The sequence below is a fragment of the Pezoporus flaviventris genome, unplaced genomic scaffold (genome assembly GCF_033815535.1).
Source record: "Pezoporus flaviventris isolate CSIRO_AGI_PZ_B2104156 unplaced genomic scaffold, CSIRO_AGI_Pfla_v1 ptg000036l, whole genome shotgun sequence".
In the NCBI taxonomy this organism is placed as follows: Eukaryota; Metazoa; Chordata; class Aves; order Psittaciformes; family Psittacidae; genus Pezoporus; species Pezoporus flaviventris.
This window is the reverse complement of record NW_026892584.1, coordinates 12,700,720-12,721,306: the sequence shown is the minus strand read 5'-3', so window position 1 is coordinate 12,721,306 and position 20,587 is coordinate 12,700,720. Positions and strand designations below refer to the sequence as shown.

The window sequence follows — 20,587 nt, the reverse complement described above, 5'->3', positions numbered from 1 at the left end:
TTTCAATTGAAACCCATGCTGATTTGTGTAGCTACCTAAAAGCTACCTGGTGTACTACCTTGGTGTGCCTTTCACTTCTTCCACAATTCCCCTTGAAAGGAGCTATGACTACGGTTTATGGATCAGGCTACCTTCTCTTGCAATGGGAAGTCTAAGCTGTGGATTTTGCTGATATTGGTAATTGGAACAATCTGATGGGGAAAAAGATAAAGAAAACCTAGCCTGGGAAGAGTCCTCAAGGGTTCCTGTGTAATAGAGTACTGGCTTGCTGGGGGGACAGATCTTTGTGGTGTTTTATGCTGTTCCACTGAAGTCAATTATATAAATGACCCATATGTACGCCCACATACTGTTGTGTTTCCTGACTAGTCCTTTACCTGCTTTTTCAGTTGCTGCATGTTGCGTGCCTTCTGCTCTGCTGTAACACTACAGCTTTGCATTTTGCTGCCTGTATGACTCCCACTCCCCATTCTGCATGGTCTGCTGAATGTACTTATTGTGCATCCAGAAAAAGCTGAAATAGTTGTTGATGGGTTTTGATTTTTGTTTTATCCCCTGTCCCTTTTTCTCTTGACAGTTTTTTATCATGCTGTTAATTATATTTCTGTTGGAGCTCACTGTTGTGATTCTGTTCTTCGTCTACACTGACAAGGTAAGTCAGATTCTTAATTTTTCTTTTCCCTTCAGCTAATTTTTATGCCCCTTTTCCCTATAAATAAATCATGAAGTACATGACTTGGTATGCACATCATGCTTCTGTCTTCCTTGAGACACCCCTCTCAGAAGGAGCTCTCTCAGAATACAGAAACAGCTTTGCAGGACTAGGATCTCTTGCTTGCTCATGTATACAGCTCAAGGTCACAGATATTGCCAAGTGCATCTGTCATTAAAAAAAACAAAAAACAAAACAACTCCTCCCCCCCAAAAAAAAAAAAAAAAAAAAAAAAAAAAAACCAGAACAAAACCCAACAAAAAAACCCTAACCAAATAAGAAAAAATAAATGACAGAAAAGCAAAGCAGTCAACGAGCCTGACTAGGAGCATGGAGGAAAAGACACCCACCAGACTGAATAGGGTTTTTTTTAAAGTATGCTGTTTATAATGTAAGAGCCACATTAATGTTGTGTCCTTAGCACAGGCAAAGGCACACAATTCATTATCTTTCCAAGTTGCTTCTTTCAGCACATGTGTATTTAGATTCTAGTGGAAAGCCAAGGTAAATGCATAAAAGTTTAATTAACAAAGGTTTTGTTTGTGGTTTCAAACTTTACTTAAGTTTTGACTTTTTTTCCTGTGCTTTGTATTCTGTTGTAAGTGCAAGATTGCCTCTCTGAATTATCTTTATTTTTAATTTATCTTTATTTTAAAACAATTTTTCTTAAAAAAAAAACCAAACAGGCAAAACCAAAACCTACACGAATAAACCCAAAACAAGGGCATAACCTGCCAATTCAATTAAAATTGTCAAAGTACATTACAACTGAAGACTAAGGGAGCTTGAAAATCACAAAAATTTTGCCATGAATTAAGTCATCAGGTATGTGACCGATAAGCAGCTGCTTCTGGAATGGAAAGGCAAAATACCAAAAACCAAATACAAATTAAAAATAACTACACAAGATATCAGAGTAAAATGAATATTAGCAGTAGACCTAGTCATATTCAGTATGTTTAGCAATAACCTGGATGAAGAGTGGATAAGATGTCAGCACTACTTTCTAGAAAGGCTCTGAATTAATGAATGAACACTGTGAGTGATTGTCAGGCGCACTTCTGAAGGACTGAAAAGAGCTAGATTGCCACACAGCATGTTGTAGCTAGAACATGAAATTAACTTGCAAAGTAATTAAAGTAGAAGGGACAATTTAAAATTACTTGTATGCATTATTGGGCTCTGAATTACCAGTAACCTCTTGGGAGAAAGATCTACACGTCATACGTGACAGCTTAATGAAGGCATCTACTTAATATGCAATGGGCCTCCAAAACCCTAATACACTTGGCTATATTTAGAAATGGAAGCAGTTAGAAAAATTACCACATCATTATATAAATTGCCTCATTGTAAATTAAATATTGAGTTTTGTTTAAGCAAAAGGAAGTACTAGAAAGGTGGGAGAGGAGCAGTATGAAGAGGTATTATGTAGACTACCCTGATTCAGTTTGGGAAAGGAAAGACATCCTCTACTTAAATTATCTTAAGAAGATAAATGATAGCAGTTTCTAGAATAATGACATACTAAAAACTTGTCCCAAACACAGAATACTTGAAAATATTAAAGAGTGGATTTAAAAGGTAAATGTTTTTTATGTTCTGCATCATCATCATGTAGGATTCCCTGTTGCTGGCTGCTGTTGAGTCTGATAGTTTGATAAATGTATGGGTATGGAGGAAAGAAAATGTTACATTGATTGGTAAGTGTCTGTCTGAGAATGCTGGTCCTCCGTTTTCAGAGGTGAAAAAGTGTCAGGGAGGATTCCCTCCCTCCTTCAGCCTATTGGTTTACAGTGGTTTTTATTTGTTCTTAATAAAGAGATCAGGGGTTTTAACTTTCCTCTGAGTCATGCACTATAAGTTGATGCAGGAGATACAGTATAGTTGTCTGTAAGATCTAAACATAGTCTAAAATACAGGCTCCAGTTCAAGTGCAGTTTTACTGAGTTAAGAAATAGCTGTAGTCTGTGTATTGCGGATGATCAAATTTGAGGCTCTTAATGTTTCTGTATGGCTCCATATGCATGGTTTATACTGAGGAAATCAATAGTTTGTCTCCTTATTACACTTACAGTCCTGCCAACAGAATAAATAAAACATCAGCAACCTAAAACAAGTATTTTCATACAGCATGCTTTGAATTTGTGTGCTGGCTTTTCTGATGTGAAGAACAGTATTGCCATGTGTGCTGGTATGGGGAAATAGCTAACCTAGACAAGTCCACCACATAATTCAGTTAACGCAATTCCCTGAAAAATCAGCAAAGGAGCAGTCTACACTAACTCGTGCACATCAGAAGAAAGTAACATTAGTTTTGTGTGCAAAAGCAGAAAAGGACTCTGAAGATTAAGACTTGGAGGACTCCTGTATCATTTATATATATATATATAAATATATAAAGTCAGCAGTTTTTTTCAAGTACCTGGTAGCTTTCTGTTAATTAGGAGTGTATATACATATAAAATTATTTCCAGGATAAAATGGGGGCTAATTGTTATTTTCTGTTCCTAGCTTGAGAAGAGGTCAACAATGGATCCCCTTGCAGTTTTCATTTACTCCTGCTTTGTCAAGTGGAAGGACTTTGGAGTGGATACTTCATCCCTTTGTCACAAAGTTGAATTAATACTCTCCTCTTTTCATGAAGCAGGACAGTGTTATCACCCTACTTAGGTGGAGAGGCAGGAGCCAAGAGATTTCCCTAAGACTCTGCAGGCATCTGGGGCCGATTCTAATTTTAGAGCTCTTGGTGCTTTGTCTGATGGCAGGGGATCTGAGAGATTGAGCTGTGCTGGCAGCAGAGCTAGCTGTGTAATGCAGCTGACTTAATAGTACTTTTGCAGTGAATGATATGCATTTTGTGCCTTCTGCTGTAGAATGGTCACAGTAGCAAGCTGCTGCCTACACTGCAGGGTGCAGGTATCAGCCACAGGGTGGGTGTGCATCCAGGTGCATGTGGACATGACTTATGGACTCCTGAGCTTGTAATAGGGGTAATGTGCTGCAGCTTTGAGCTGCACTGTGCATCTCTTTGGCAGGGCCTGAGTTCATACCTTGTTTGCATTTCCTCCAGCTGTCCTGGCTGTCCTTACATTGCAAAATATGAATCTCTGGAATTCTGCAGAAGTGAAATGTGGCCTGTGTGGGAATAGGATGAGGAAATACATTCCTGTGGGGTGGTTGTCAGAAAAAATATATAGCACTTCTATTTTGTCCTGGCTGTTCTCAAGGCAGCAGGGTGACTGATTCATAGGCTGTCTTCAGCTCAAAATGGCACCCAAGGTACTTGGAAGCTTATTTTTGTTTGTACTTGTTCAAATGCAAAGTCCTAAAGCATGGCTTTACATCTTTTTGAGGGCAGGAATATCAGCCTAAGAGATGTGGGCATTGAACAGAGTTTGTGTGATTATGAGAACTAAGGCAGGCTGTTGTTACACTGAGAGTGCTATTTATTCAGGCTGAACTGATGTCCCTATTTGAAGCAGTCTAAACTCCAGTGATAGTGCTAGAGTCATATGAATGGTTGGTTATGTGAATGGCCAGCCATCTGTAGCTTGAATATTCTATTTAATGTGTTTTATTTTGATTCCATTAATACAGAGCAACATTTGACATTTTCTTAAGTTGGTTATTTCTATGTGAGGCTCTATATGCATTTATGAGGGTTCAATGGAGTACTGATAGGGTTAACCTTAATTATATTGTGACAAAGAGAAAGCAGCAGGGTCCTGTGCTGCCAGAGGCTGGATACTCCTTATATTTCTCAATACCAGATTGGACCCTGTTATAATGTAAATTCTGCTAATAAAATGCATGGTCTTGTACCAGTTCTAACTTGCATAATCCTTCTTGTATTAGCATCTGTATTTATTTATACTGTAATGATACTTCTGGAGGCAAAAAAAAAAAAAAAAAATGTCCATATTTACTCTTTTGCAGCTGTAATACATTTTTTTTCGGTAGGTTTGTTGTTCAGATGTCTGCATTTTTTCTGATTTATGGCAGAGCTATGGAGTCACCATTTAATGCCCACAAATGGAAGAACCTAACCACCAAAATGTGTTTTTTTTCCCTTTTCTTTTTGAAACATCAAACTGAGTAATGTAAGCCAGTTTAAGGAATAGAACCACTGAAGTCTCACTGACTATGATATTTGATTATGGGAGCAGTTACTGCTATTTGCAATTCAAGGTTAAGACCAGAAATTTCAATGAAGATTAGGCCGTTAACTCACTTGGGGTCCCTGTGACAATTACAGCCTGAATTCCATGCCTGCTTAGCTGTTTTGAAAATGGCCCACAGAATAGTAGAAGATTGAAAAATAACGGCTACTTCTGTTTTTCATGAGATGTGTGAAAATGCTCTTGCTTTCCATGTCGCAGTAAATTGTAATGAGTTCTGCTATAGCTTTTACTGCTAGCTGATAAAAAATATGGTTTGTAGATTGATGAATTTCTCACTTTGTTTCTCAAAACATTTTGCAAATTATTGTAATTCCTGATTGATATTTTGCCTGGTTCCATACAGATTAGGCACCACAAAGTGGAATGTAGTGTGCATGGTTTTAAGTATAGCACAGTCCTCACAACCTCTTTCACGTTTGGCTTTATCAACAAAGTGGAAAAACTGAATCCACTTTCTGCATTTATGAGCAGCTGTTCACAGAAATGATCTGATGCTGCTGAGCCACTTGACAATATGAGTACGAAGTTCACAATCAAACTGAGGACAGATTTTTCATGCAGAAAGTTTAGTTCAAGCCTACTGCAGAAACTGTTGCTCTCATTGAGCTTCTGTCCAGAGGGCTTTAAAGTTTTCAGTGTTTGTCTTTGACAGAGCTTCGGCAGAGCAGGATATCTTCTCCGATAACAAAATGCTTCATGTTCCTAGTCAGCCTAGCACACAGGGCTGTCCAAGGTGCACACAAAGAAGATGGAAAACAGCAGCCTTTGGAAAGTTCTGCAAAACTGGCAGGGTGGTCACTCTGCACCACTCTTCAGTCAGATAGCCTGCCTTTTTTAACGGTTTCTTCATCAGCATTTGACTGTCCCATTGTCATACATTTTAAAACTTATTACTGTTGAGAGTTTTGGGTGGTGGTAGAAATACCACCCTATATCCTCCTTTGCCACAGTGAACACAGCTGTTCCTGCTGCCGTGCAAGGCTGGGAGAATTTCAGAACATTATCTGTGTGGGTAGTGTCTGTGTTTGTTGGCATGCAGGAAGGCTCTCAAGAGGACAAGGCTATTTTTGACTCTGTGGTATTACTGTGGGGATGAGCTGCATTTTAACATGCTTCAGAGTGTGCAAGTCCCGGTATGCGTATGCAATGCTTTCTGAGCAGCCTGTGTGTAAATGCTTTATTTTTCAGTTAGAGTTCCATTTGTTTTGTTTTTAAAAGAGCTCTCCACACATTGAGATCTTCCTGGCATGTAGTATCTCTCTGGCAGTGTTCTTGAGTTGGGTTTTGCATAAGTGCTGACATTGCTAAAAGCTATTTCTCAGATAGACAGGAGTAGCATTGCATGGGAATGTGAAGGTAGATTGTCTCTTAGATTTCAGTGCACTGCCATTATTTCTATGTGAGTCTGATATGTTCATCCTGGTCAAGTATTTTATTTCTCTAATGCAAATAATGTTATATAAATGGTGATATAGAATTATAAAAGACAGAAGTATCTCTGTGGTTTATTTTACTTGGTAATAAGCTTAATTTTAACTAGTTTATTAGCATTTCAGTAGTGGTGTCACACAATAGGGAGTTGCAGAAATTTCATCAAAAGAATTTAATTATAACCAATTTGTTGTGGCTTCTTTCCACAAAGCATTCAGGCATAGGTTTAAATTTGTCTCTGTTCAGCAGCTAACAAGTGCATGCTTTAATCTATGTGACTGACTTAATAATACACTGAAGTCTGGTCAAAGTTGATATGCACCTTTTGTGTCTTTCCCTTAAAGGAAAGGGAAATGCTAATGACAGTGAAAAATTCTGGAGATGGTAAAGATCCATCATATCTTTCACTCCATAGGGAATTCAGTGAAAAATAATGAATGTTTGCTTTACAGCATTATTGGTTATCTTTTTGTATTTGTTCTGAACAGCTTTCTGTTTAGTATCCTGAACTGCAACGCATCATTTTGACGTTTTTTTTTAGGCAGGAGGAGGTGAGGGAGATGGAATTTATTTGCCAGTGTGGCTGAAAAAAGCGCAGGAAATCCCAGTAGCTTCATTAATTCATTTGTCAAAAGAGGATTTCATTGAAAGTGCACCTCCAAAATGCTATTAAAAGGCTTGTTAAAGAATAGCACAGTATTGATGAAAAGAGTTAAGTGCATGCTCAGAAATACGTGTTATTTAGGAATGGTAACTGCAGATAAAATGCATTAGGGCTCCCCACTGAGAACTCTTGATCAATGGTTGATCAAGGCCTAATTGATTCCTCAAATAAATTGTTAGCAGGGGAATGGGTGTGGGGAAAGTAAAATCTAAGTCTGCTAAATTAGCTGCATGCCTAACACAAATACTATTACTGAAGATCCAGTGATGCAGTAGCCTCTCGGATCCTCATGCTGCGTATCTTCCTGTTTTGGCTGAGTTCAGAAATGAAGATGAATGTAAGTATTGCATCCTAGTCGGTATGGATTTATATTTTAATTTTTTTTTTGGTTATATTGTGCTGCTGAACAGTTTGGAATAGTGCCTTTTCTCAGGAGAAATACAGTTCTGACCTCTAACCCGGCTGACTGGGAGATCAATTCATCTATGCAGATCTGGGAATTAAACACAGCTACTGCTGCCATTATGTCTGTCTTAAAGCCAGCCAGATGTGTCTCTTATTACTTGACATGATTAAATTCATCAGAGTGTCTCCTGATAAATAATAGGCAATGTACCAGCCTACAAAAGAAAGAGATGTATCTGGGCTTCCTTCTTGCTGGCTGTAATCCCTAATTAGAGATTAACTCACAATCTCAGGAACACATTAGACTGTATCTTTGTTCTGGGAGCATTTTTACAATGAGATTATTTGTTTCCCATGCTCCTATCTTAAATTTCTGGTTTTGTAGTAGATGAAATATGTGTAGTGCAGGTCTTCAGTCAGCTTCTCTGAGGGAACACTCTAGAATACACTAATTGGTGGTTATTAAATACGTGCACAACATGCTTTTTGTTCAGGTGTCTTAGAGCATGTTGCAAGTGTTGAGTATGTAGTTCAGCTCTGCTTTTGCTGAGTGGGAGAAGTGATGTTGAAGGCTAAATCCTGAAGGTGCAGTGTCTCCTGGGAAATACTCAGTGCTCTCACATCTGGATGAATGCAAGGACCTTACTATTCCAAAGGACAAGTTTTTACATGACTCTCCTGTGATCAAATGAGAAGTTATTTCAACATCTGGGTGGATCAGGAACTGAATGAATGTTGGTGTTCATTGCTGCTAGAACTCAAGTGACTGGCACTGCTTTACATACATCTGATCAACACTAGTTTTGGCTGGTGTCTGACCCTCAGTTATGTATCTGTTTTAACTGCTGGTACACTTTTTATACAATTGCTGGTACACTTTTTATACAATTCTATTTGGAAAAGGGAAGAATAGCAGAAAGGGAAAAGAATGTTTTAGAATTTTGCTAAGATAAATAAGGCAGCTTCAGACATTCAAATACAAGCAACATCAAATGCAGAGGAATGATTGAGGTAATATATTGAAGCAGACAGCACATTTTTTATTCATGCTACACACATTTTTGATGTGTCACAATGTATTTCAGACAGCATTAGAAAATGGCAGTAAACTAAATGTTTAACATTTTTTACATATACAAAAAGAGAAGGGAAGATTACTTTTTGTGTTACCAGACTGCAAGCAGGCCAGTAGCATACAGTTCTTGTCTTGGATTTGTCAGATGGAGTTGAAGAATAATGTGGTGGGTGCACCACTTTATTAAGTATAATTTGCAGCTGGAGTTCTTTCAACTCCTTCCTTTTATTTAACTCAGCAACAGTATACATAGAATGACTCCTAGCTGAAATGAGGAAAGACAGATCTGTTGATGAGCAGCTCTAAACCATTACTAGTGCTAGGTTTTCTTAGAGTGGGGTGGGTTGACTTTAAGGCCACAAATGTTGAGGTGCTTTGTATTACCCAAACTCCATAGTACGTATAAGGCATCCATTTTATAGCATAGCTTCTCATTGGAAATATTGATGCACTGCAAAATGGTGCTGTCTTTGCAGCTGGTAATTGTGGGTTGAATCCTTGCTGTGAAATTCAGGTGTAGGAAGGAGGTGCAAGTGTTCTAGACACAAATATTTTTTTGAAATATAGTCCCAAACTTAAAAAAAACAACATAATCAATGGCAAATACCAATCAATGGTGAACTATATCTGCTTCCTATTTTGCTGTCCGTGCCAGTAAACCAGCAACCAGGTATAAATAATAAACTCTAATATAGACTAATTATCTTAGTTATTTGGGATCTTGAACTCTGAATCTTTTTACAAATGAGCACCAAAATCAGTGATTGACTTGACAATAGAAAATGACTGATCTGGAAGAGAGAAGCAGATTTTTTGTAAATGGATATATCTTAATAGGAAGCAGAGAGAGAACTTTATGTTACCATTTCTGAGTGCACACATTTCCTACTTGATGCTTTCAGTGCCTCTGATAATTTGGATGGTGCTGGTTTAACACTATTTTGCTGCAGTGTCCTGGCATTAGCAGTGAATGAGGCACGTACAAAATTTGTTTTAAGCATGACACAATCTTAATTCGCTTTGTTGTACTGCAGTTATTCTCTGTACCCTCTCTATGCAGGGGAGGCATCCTTAAGAACAGAGAATTCTTGTATAGGTTCAGTTCTTTCTTGTTGAAACCCATTCATCAACTTGCACTCCCCTTCCTGCTATTAATTGTTTTTAATACAATTTCTTAACTAGTTTTTTCTGTGATAATTATTGAATTATTATATGACAATATATGTTTTGATTTCCTTGTTTGCTCCATTTTGCACTTTACTGCTGTAAGCCAACAATACTGTTGCTCTGCCAGACGTTTTTGCCATCTGCCCCTTACCACTCTGAACCACAGGAAAATAGAAAAATACATGTCATCATCTTCAGCTGTGCTGCTGTTGCCTCTCCTGACAAAGTCCTAACCTCACCATTTAAGAAACCTTTTCAGAGGTCACCTCGAAGGGGATATTGAAGTGCAAACTGAGCTGAATGCTAAAAATTGGTAAATTATGTAAGTGAAGCAAAATTGAAAAGATTCAAAGGATAATTTGAAGATATTTAAAACAACTAAAAGGTCTTTCTCTAGAGAATAATGGAAGTGGAAAATCACAAAGCATGTAAGAGAAAAAGACTTTGATTCTAAATCAGATGTATGTTAGATTTATCTCGCAAGGCATTTGGTTATTCTTACGAAAATTCAGGACCAAAGAAGTTCAAATAAGATTTGAATCAATCAGAATTAGAGAACATATATTTAAAAGCTATGAAGAGAATCAACATTACTCTCTATACAACACACGCACAAGAAAACATCCTGCAGATTTCTTTCAGGTCCACTTTTTTTTTTTTCAGTGAATAGGGAATGCATTGTAGTTGGCAGAAAAGTAGCTGAAAGCATTCAGGCAAAGAGAAGCAATGTGGCTTTTTTCAAAGTCAGGTAGCTTGGGGAAAAAAAAAAAAACCAAACAAATTATTTTGAGGACTATGAAGAAAGCAGGAGGGGAATGTGTTACATACCTTGAAGTGTGTTGAGTTTGGACTAGTATTGAAGTAAATGTCAGTGGAATGCCCTTGCTGCTACTACCACCACTGGTGACCATTCAGTGGCCAAGTGTGGCTTCCCAGATGGAATTTCTCTGCTGGATTTTCTCAATGGAAAGCTGGTTCATGCTCACTTTGACTCTGATTCATGTACAAATGGCAGGGGCACTCTTTCATAATGCCTGTTATTAACACAGGAGAGCAATGAGCAATGGGGATTGCTTTTCCGATTGACTATAGTAACTTCTCTCTCTTTCAACTCCATTCTAAGTGTCAGTTTTCATGTAAGAGAGTCACTGAGAGACAATTAGGTGAGACTAGGGCACTGGAATGGCTGGATATCACAGTTTTGCCATATCTGTTTTAAGCCTTTTAGGGGTTTGATTGCATGACACCGTATCAGGTGTCAGTAGATAATGAATACATAAGTTACCACTTTCTCTATGATAAAATCCCGTCCCCAGTGAAGGCTGTGTGTTGTCTTCCATGGAGCCAAGCTATTATCCTTAATTTCAGGATATTTGAAATCTCCTTCCCACTTACCTACATGATGATTCAAATAATGTTTGCTGGAGTGTATGAGGTGTTGTATTCCAGTGCTATAGGAGATTCCACTGCATGGCAAGTAAATCCATCCTTTGTAAATCCATTCTGACTACTCCCAATGATTTTGTCCTCTACGTGTTTGGAAATGGTTTCCAGGATTAGTTGCTCCATCACCTTCCCAGGGATTGAGGTGAGAATGACAGGCCTGTAGTTCCTGGATCTTCCTTAATGCCCATGTTGAAGACAGGAGTGGTATTTGTTCTTTTCCAGTGTTTGAGATCTTCTCACCATCCTCTGACGGGACAGAGGGTTTCTGTCTTGGCTTGTATGGTATTGCCATTTTTTGTCCACTACTTCCAACCACTGTGCTAACAGAAAACCAGACCAAGTGCTGAGTCTATATATTTCAGAGCAGACAAAATGTGTATTTAAACTCCCATTTCAACTTTCTTTTCCTTCTTCTGGGTACTAATTTTGGGTATCTGCTGCAGCTAGTCACCAGTTCTCACAAAAATTATGGAAATGGAGTGTATCTGAATGGTCTACCAACCATTTGACTTGATTTTTTTGCTTTATAATTATTTTAAAACATTTATTGGCAAAAATTTTCCAATGACAAAATGCTCCCACTGGTGCATGCCATAGGTTTGCAGTGATTTAACAAGAGGAGAATATTTGAGTTAAAGGCGCATATACAAGTTAAAGCTTTCTGTCAGTGGTAATTACTGGAATGAGTGCTTTTTGAAGTAGCCTTTCACTGTCATTTATTTGAAATTACTTTTTTTTAATACTTACTCTGAATTCCTGGAATGTGTTTGATATCAAACTGCTAAGGGAGCAGCAGGGGGAGACTTCATTACACATTGAGCTGGACTTCTTGAAGACTTAGTGTTCCTTTTCCACATGCTTATTTATTAGACTTTGTGACTGGGTATGGTTGGGTTTTTTGTATTCATCTCATAGGATCAGCTAATGCTATGTAAGGTAAAATGGAGAATGTAGGGTTTTCTTCCACATCTTTGGTGAGGCCATGCAGAATCCATAGGAGTCAGATTCTGGTTTCCTTGAGCTTCTCGCTCTGGATCCAGGGGTACCTGCTAGCATGCTCCTTATACACTGTGGAACTGTCAACATTACTGTATAGCTCTTTGAGGAGATCCAGCTCTGAGATGAAAAACTACTCTCCTTCTTAATCTAGGAATACAAAGGCACTTTCATAATTTAAAGTCCATTCCAGATATGTTTTGAGCAATGTTCCACTCGAGTAGCTGGCCATTTGGAATAGACATGTGTGCTGTGTGCCTGGAAGACCTATAGTCTTCCCTGCGAGGCTGAGGTGACACTGTAGAGAGGCTTGTGGCACATCTTGGTGTGAATTTTCCTGTTTGTGGTCCCTGCTATGTCCTGTTTAGCAAAAAACTGCTAAACAGGTTTAGAGATGAACAAATGAACCCTTTCCATAGGTCTTTATGAAATGTTTTTGTTACAAATGAGCAACATGATATTTTAAATCACTGTTTCACTGACTGTGTTTATTTCTAGTCTCAGTAGGATGCCATGCAGTGTTACAGCCTGTAAGGGTCACTCAGTAAGTCCTTATTTATTCCACAGCTTTTATACTTAGAGGTTGTACATCTCATTAATTTCCCCTCCCCCCTTTTTAATAGCATATTAAATTTGAGGATTCCAATATCATTCGTTCTCTCAATCCATGTGAACCTTTCTAGAGGTTAGTTTATTAGAGAAGGGTTAAGGAGTCTCTTCTATAGAGATTTCTGTGAAAATCGGCATGTTTGGGGACTAAAACAAAGCTGATGAGGGTGTAAAATACACTACTGGAAGCATGTTTCCTCAGTCACAGAATTATTCTCTTTCTCCTTAAAGACTCTTTGCCTCATTCAGCTTAACATCATGACTCCACAATTTAAATAGTGTGAATTAAGAGGATCAAGTTTCTGGTCTCTGAAAGCTTGTAATACCCTGATTACTCTCACCTTCCAAGAGAAGAGGACATTGAGATGTCCCTGTATCAATTCTGGCTTGCCAATCACTTCACCTTCTATCCTTGAAATAATTATCCAGTGGGAATTCGAGGTTGCACGCAGACAACTTGTGTTCTGATTGAACAGAGCTAAATGGAGTTGGGAAGAATTTGACCCTTGTTAAAGAGGTTGTTCTTATACAACTTCTAAGTGCTCTTTTAAGTGGTGGTGGTGGAATCTGATAAAGAAAAAGATTAATGCTAAAGGAAAATGAGATTTAACAGACAGTTAACTACATCCTGCATAACAAAAATGAGGTTTTAAGAGAGGGATTTGGATGTCTCTCCCTTGTTGACCCACTTTGAGATAATTTAGAGAGGCTTGAATTTTGACACTTGATGAGAATTAGATCTGCCAGGATCTGAAGTGGGGTGCCCTGAATCCCCTTTCACCTCTGCAAGTCATCTCTGATATAAAGTGACACTACAAGTGGTGGCACATGGTTCAGCACCTAACATAGCAACTCCATTTACAAGGGAAGAATTCCTTGGGTAAGAATGAATCTTAACATTCCCTTTTTTGTATCCTGTAACCTCAGTGCTGAGCCTTTCTTATTCTCTTTGGAATATGGTGCTGCGTGGATGGTCAAGATACATTTGTATTAATAAGCATATAGGTTTGGATCACTTCCTTTTGGTTTATCAGGAACTAGCAGCTCACCTGGTCCTCCATTTCAGGCTGAAATAGAAGAATAAATTAAACAAGACTTTTGTCTGAGCAGATTTTTATGAAAGTGAGTGGGGAGTAAAAGATGAATTGCATTTTATAGAGTAGGAAATTAAATTGTTCTTCCACCTTCTATTTCAAAAATCCAGAAAAAAGTCAGGAAATGTTCCTTGCTTTCTGAAAGTACCAAGATCCCTCCCCATGTTTGGGCTGTCTCAGAATGTTCAGGAAAGGCTTTAGGATTAGAGAATTGTGGCTGAGTGTGTCTTTTCCTGCATATAAAGCTATTTCTTGTAAGAAGTATGTATGGCACCTGAAAGTGAATTGGTTGATTTGCAGCAAGAGAAAAACCACCTAGACTGATCCTACAGTGTTCTGCTGCTTCACCTCACCAACAGGGTCTTCCCTTAGGGTTCTTATCAGGGATGAGTTCCTGTTTCAAATCTCTAGTCAGCAAATCTGGGCAGCAGGATTAGGTAGGGGGAAAGCAAAGGTTTTAGGCTGCCGTTTTTTTCTGGGGGGAGCACAGGCTGCTCCACCTTCCCACATCATGCCTGAATTGAAGATTAGTGTTGCAGATGAAGGAATGGAGTGAGGGGCTATAGATACTCTTTGCCAGAGATTAATATGAAACTGATTGGTCCCCAAGCTGTGAGTAATGTTTATTAGTAAACATTTTGCCAATTGTGGCAGAAGTGGTTGTTCAGGATTCTCTTGGCAGCATTTGTTCTCTGCTGTCCCTCTATTGTAAGGAATGCAGCCTGACAGCACAAGTAATTTAATGCAGTTAAAAGCTAGCCCCAGTGAAAGGAGTGATGAGGAAGATTCTTTACTTATTCCTTATTAGTCCTGAGCAGGCTTGCTCATGAATCCTGTAACCTTGGCAGCAAGAGAACCTCCTTTTGCTTTGCCATCTGCAAGGAAATGAATTACACAAGCATAGAAATTCATGAATGCTGAATACTGCAATTAATTTTGTTAAAGCCTCTTTATATATTTAGTTTTGGAAGAGGAAGGAAGGAGAAGCTTATCGCTAGCTGTGAGTCTGAAGCCACAAATCTTGCATAGCTTTCAGTTTAAGATAAAAATGAATCTATAAGGAATCCAAAAATCCTTTGTTTATTTTATTTATTGTAAGAATGAGAAATGATGAAGGCAGTAATATAATGTTAACATCACAATCCCCACACTGAATTCATTAACATGGAGAAAACACATTAATAGCTTTTTTTATTGCTAGTCTGAAAACTTTATAATGGCATTTATTGCAAGGGAACTGAAATGTGAATGGCAGAACTTTATAAATCTCAGCTCATATGTGGTGGCTTAAACAGTGTATGAAAATGTGAGTGGGGTTTTTGTTGGATTTTTGTTTTGTTTTTTTTTAAAAAGAAGTCTGGACTTTGAACTTTGCCAGTTTTTCCCATTTAATCTTGCTTTTGCACATATTAAGGAGGCAGTCATATTGCAAAGAAGCTGCTTGTAAAGCTGGATGTATTGGATGTTGAAATTTTCTCTCCTTATGGCCAATACAGGTGCAAGTAAATGTTTCATCAGCACACCCATTAAGTTCCTAGTGGTAAATTTAGCCACAAGCATTCAAGAGATGCTTACTTTGCATTTAATTTAGATCTAAAAAAAGGACATAGCAGCTTGCTTTAAAATGCATTACATTCAGTTTATTTAATATTCTTATTCTCATATATTCTTATTTATTATGTGTATAGAAAAAATAAATGAAAAAGTTAACAGCAATACCCACACAGCTCAAAGTGATGAGGGTAGCTATCCTAAAATAGATACAATCTGGCTTAGCCACCAGCCAGTCATTTCATGAACTCTGTTGGAGTGAACTTAGAAATAACCTCACTGAAGTCAGAGCTTCTCCCAGACAGAGCAATCCCTTTATCTTCTCTCTTTAAGTTGCGCCAAATTTTCCCATTTTTCATGCTGCTGCATAGTGCTAGCACTGTAGGGAGTTGTGGTTCTTCTTTATCTTTTTTCTCGTTCTTTCTTGTGGGCAGCGTCAATCAACTTGCAAATTACAGCATGCTCACATATGATTGCAGTGGAGGTTTCTTTACCAATGTTGTGGTTTAAACCCAGCCATGCAGCTCATTCACTCACTCCCCCCCTTCTTGCCCTCCCCCTACTCCCGGAGGGATGGAGAGGAAAATAAAAAAAAATGCAACTCCCACAGGTTGAGATAAGAACAGTTTAGTAACTAAAGTATAACACAAATCACTACTGCTACCACCAATAATAACAATGATAAAGGAAATAACAAGGGAAGAGAATACAACACCTCAGCACCCGCCAACCGATAACTTACCCCCCCAGCCCAACCAAGCACCGACTGATACCTCCTCCAACCCTGCAGACACCCAGCCCTTCCAGGTAACTCACAGTTACATCCTGGGCATGACGTGCTGTGGTATGGAATACCTCTTTGGCTTGCTTGGGTCAGGTGTCCTGTCTCTGCTTCCTCCCGGCTTCCCCTCCTCCCTAGCAGAGCATGAGGCTCACAAAGTCCTTGGCCAGGCCAAACGTTTGAGCAGTAACTAAAAACATTGGTGCCATCAGCACCATTCCCAGGCCAAAAGTCAAAAACACAGTGCTGCACCAGCTACCAAGAAGGAGAAAAAATGACTGCTACTCCTAAACCCAGGACAACCAAGTACTGACAGACTATATAGTGTTAACTCTTGCTGTGGCACAGCCTCACTCTGCCTTTAGGTAAGAAAATGTGGGACTTCTGCTTGTGCATCACCTACCTTTCCATGACAGCAGTGTTTTGCACTGCATGGGGAGTTGTGTTTCGTTAGGGAGTTGCACTAAAAACATCTAATATGTGCAATGTATTTTTTATCACATTTGTTCAAAATGGCTAGCCAGAAATCATACTTGCTGGACAAAAAAAAGATTATATGATAAATAAAGTACTGTAAATAAAACTGTTATCTGGAACATGTCAGTTGCTGAGGTGAGTAGCTCGAGAGAGGATGCCTTCAACACCGGAGCGGGGGGAAGCTCAGCATCCAGGAGCCTCAACTCAGAGCAGGGAGAGCCACTGAGGAGCCTCAAGTCCTCCACAGGACTTGCCCAGGAGCCGGCAGCTCAGCTGACATGAGCAGGGACTCACAGGGGCGGAGCCAGGAGGAGCGACACCAGCCCTGAATGGTTAAAAACAAAAAAAGGAGGAAGAGGACAATTAAAAGCAAGGGGATTCCTCACAAATCTGTTGTCCCCCCCCAGAACCGCTTTGCTGTCCTGCAGGGGGCTAATGAGGAAACACACTCACACCACAACTGGCTGATGCACTGGTAAAGAAGATCGCTACTGGTGCTGCCAGGAAAAAGCGGTGGACCATAGTGATAGGGGACTCTGAAAGGCACAGAGGCACCCATCTGTAGGCCTGACCCAGTCTCAAGGGAGGTGTGCTGCCTACCAGGGGCACATACCAGGGATGTTGTAGAGAGGCTGCCTGGTCTAGTAAGTCCCATGTACTATTACCCACTTCTAGTGATCCATGTGGGTGCTAGTGATATAGACAGCAATAGCCCTGGGAACATCACAAAGGACTACAGAGCCCTGGAAGAGGTGCTTAGGGGCTCTGAAGCTCAGATAGTCTTTTCATCAATTCTCCAGGATAAAGGGGAGGACCTTAAAAAGGCTAGGAGGATTGGCCAGGTTAATAAATGGTTGGAATGGTGGTGCCATAATCAGGGGTTTGGGTATTTAGAACATGGGACTCAATTTGGGAGGCCAGGTCTACTGGAGGCTGGTGGAGCTGGTCTTGCTGTTTTGGTAGGAGGCTTGCCAGACTGGTCAAGGAAGCTTTAAGCTAGATGTGTTAAGGGAGGGGGGCATCATTCCATTCCAACACACCCAGTTGGTTGCCAGCACCTATAGTAAAGGCTCGGAGCAATTCCAGCCGCTCCAGCCAATGAGCCGGCTTCAGTTGGAGCTCAGCTCAGATGCCTCTATACAAACGCCCGTAGCATGGGGAGCAAACGAGGAATTAGAGATGTGTGCACGTCTGTGAGGGTATGATAAAATGGGCTTCACAGAAACATGGTGGGATGGCTCCTATGACTGGAGTGTTGGAATGGAAGGTTACAGGCTCTTTAGAAAAGACAGGCCCGGTGAACGGGGAGGGAGTTGCCCTTTATGTTAGGTATAGGCTGGAGAGTATGGATCTCTGTCTGGGGAGAGTCAACAGAGTTTGTGGGTCAGGGTTAAAGGGAGAACAGCTATGGGAGACATTACTGTGGGGATTTGTTACAGACCGCCTGATCAAGAGGAATCTGGGGATGAAGCACTCTATAGACAGATAGGAGCAGCCTCACGCTCACAGGCCCTTGTTCTCATGGGTAACTTCAACCACCCTGACATCTGTTGGAAGGATGGTACGGCCCGGCACAAGCAATCCAGGAGGTTCCTCGATTGTGTGGAAGACAACTTCCTTCTGCAAGTAATAGAGGAGCTGACAAGGAGAGGTGCTATGCTTGACCTCATGCTCACCAACAGGGAAGGGCTCGTTGGAAATGTGACGCTTCAGGGCAGCCTTGGTTGCAGCGATCATGAGATGGTCGAGTTTGAGATCCTCAGGACAGTGAGAAGAGCATGCAGCAGCCTCACTGCTCTGGACTTCAAGAGAGCAGACTTTGGCCTCTTCAGGAACCTGCTTTGGAAGGTTCCATGGGATATAGCGCTAGAAGGCAGGGGGCCCCAAGGCTGTTGATTGATATTCAAGGATCACCTGCTACAAGCTCAGGAGTGTTGCATCGCAACTAGAAGGAAGTGCAGCAGGAGGGCCAGGAGACCTCCACAGATAGATAAGATGCTGCTGAGAAGACTTAGATGGCAAAAAGAGGCTTATAAAAAGTGGAAGCAAGCACAGGTGGCCTGGGAAGAATACAGGGATATTGTCCAGAGAGCTAGGGACCAGGTTAGAAAAGCTAAGGCCCAGTTAGAATTAAACTTGGCTAGGGTTGTGAAAGATAACAGGAAGGGATTCTCATAGGTACATTGCAAATAAAAGACAGACTAGGGGCAACATGGGCCTTCTGCGGAAGCTATCAGGAGAACTGACTACCCTGGATTTGGAGAAGGCTGAAGTTCTTAATGACTTCTTTGCCCCAGTCTTCACTGGCAAAGGCTCTGACCACACCACCCAAGTCTTGGAAGGCAGATGCAGGGACTGTGAGAATGAAGACCTTGGGCCCACTGTAGGAGAGGATCTGGTTCAAGACCATCTTAAAAACCTGAACGTGCACAAGTCCATGGGACCTGATGAAATCCATCCGTGGGTCCTGAAGGAGCTGGTGAATGAAGTTGCTAAGCCACTGTCCATCATATTTGAAAAATCATGGCAGTCAGGTAAAGTTCCTGATGACTGGAAAAAGGGAAATATAACCCCCATTTTCAAGAAGGGGAAAACGGATGATGCAGGAAACTACAGACCAGTCAGTCTCACCTCTGTGCCTGGCAAAATCTTAGAGGATATTCTCCTGGAAGGCATGCTAAGGCACATGAAAAACAAGGTGCTTGGTGACAGCCAGCATGGCTTCACTAAGGGGAAATCCTGCCTGGCCAATTTGGTGGCCTGCCGCAGAATATATGGACCCAGTCAGAGATCAATATGATCAGACAAAAGCCGTTTATTACAAAGCCTTAACTCCTTATATACTATTTCTTACATGCACTTACAGTGATTTGGCATATTATGATTGGATACATGTCTTGAAGACCCTTAGTGACTAACATATAATTGGTTAAGCACAGGTGTGAGAACTTGACCTCGAAAGCTTGCCAACAGTCCACAGTTGTCATTAACTCAGTGAATTCCAGCTTCTTCGTATCTTGCTTGCTTAAGCTTCCTTGGGCCTCTCATAGCCTTGCTGTATCTTTCAGGATTATTCAGAGTTTATGTACCAGTTATCCATTCTCCTGTGAGAACACTGCCTCCACAGTGGCCTTCTATGATGGGGCTACAGAACTGGTGGACAAGGGTAGAGCAGTTGATGTCATCTACCTGGACTTGTGCAAAGCATTCGACACTGTCCCGCATGACATCCTTGTCTCTAAATTGGAGAGACATCAATTTGATAGGTGGAGCACTCGATGGATAAAGAACTGGCTGGATGGCTGCACACAAAGAGTTGTGGTCAATGGCTCAATGTCCAGCTGGAGACCAGTAATGAGTGGTGTCCCTCAGGGATCTACAGCTGCGTTAGAGCAATCCCAGGCACAGCTACAGGTTGGGCAGAGAAGAGATTCAGAGCAGCCCTGCGGAGAAGGACTTGGGGGTGTTGGTCGATGAGAAAATGAACATGAGCCGGCTTCAGTGTGCGCTCGCAGCCCAGAAAGCCAACTGTATCCTGGAGTGCATCAAAAGGAGTGCAACCAGCAGGTCAAAGGAGATGATCCTGCCCCTCTACTCTGCTCCTGTGCTCCTGTGAGACCTCACTTGGAGTATTGTATGCAGTTCTGGTGTCCTCAACATAAAAGGACATGGAACTGTTGGAACAAGTCCAGAGGAGGGGCACGAGGATGATCAAGGGACTGGAGCACCTCCCGTATGAAGACAGGCTGAGAAAGTTGGGGCTGTTCAGCCTGGAGAAGAGAAGGCTGTGTGGAGACCTCATAGCAATCTTCCAGTATCTGAAGGAGGCCTGTAAGGATGCTGGGGAGGGACTGTAGTGATAGGACAAGGGGTAACGGGTTAAAACTTAAACAGGGGAAGTTTAGATTGGATATGAGGAGGAAATTCTTTCCTGTTACGGTGGTGAGGCACTGGGATGGGTTGCCCAGGAAAGTCATGAATGATGATCTTAAGCT

At 40.7% G+C, this 20,587-nt stretch overlaps 1 protein-coding gene across 8 annotated transcripts in view; it reads left to right on the top strand.

The window, feature by feature from the left end:
• TSPAN4 (tetraspanin 4) overlaps nucleotides 1-20,587 on the top strand; it is a 488,804-nt gene that overhangs the window by 429,720 nt on the left and 38,497 nt on the right. For 7 of the 8 annotated variants that reach the window (XM_061463177.1, XM_061463179.1, XM_061463178.1 and 4 more), the window contains one exon: nucleotides 578-652. The exons of the other annotated variant lie outside the window; for it this stretch is intronic. In XM_061463177.1, coding sequence (XP_061319161.1) covers nucleotides 578-652 — 75 coding nt within the window. The remainder of the gene's footprint in view (nucleotides 1-577; nucleotides 653-20,587) is intronic. 8 annotated transcript variants of the gene reach the window in all.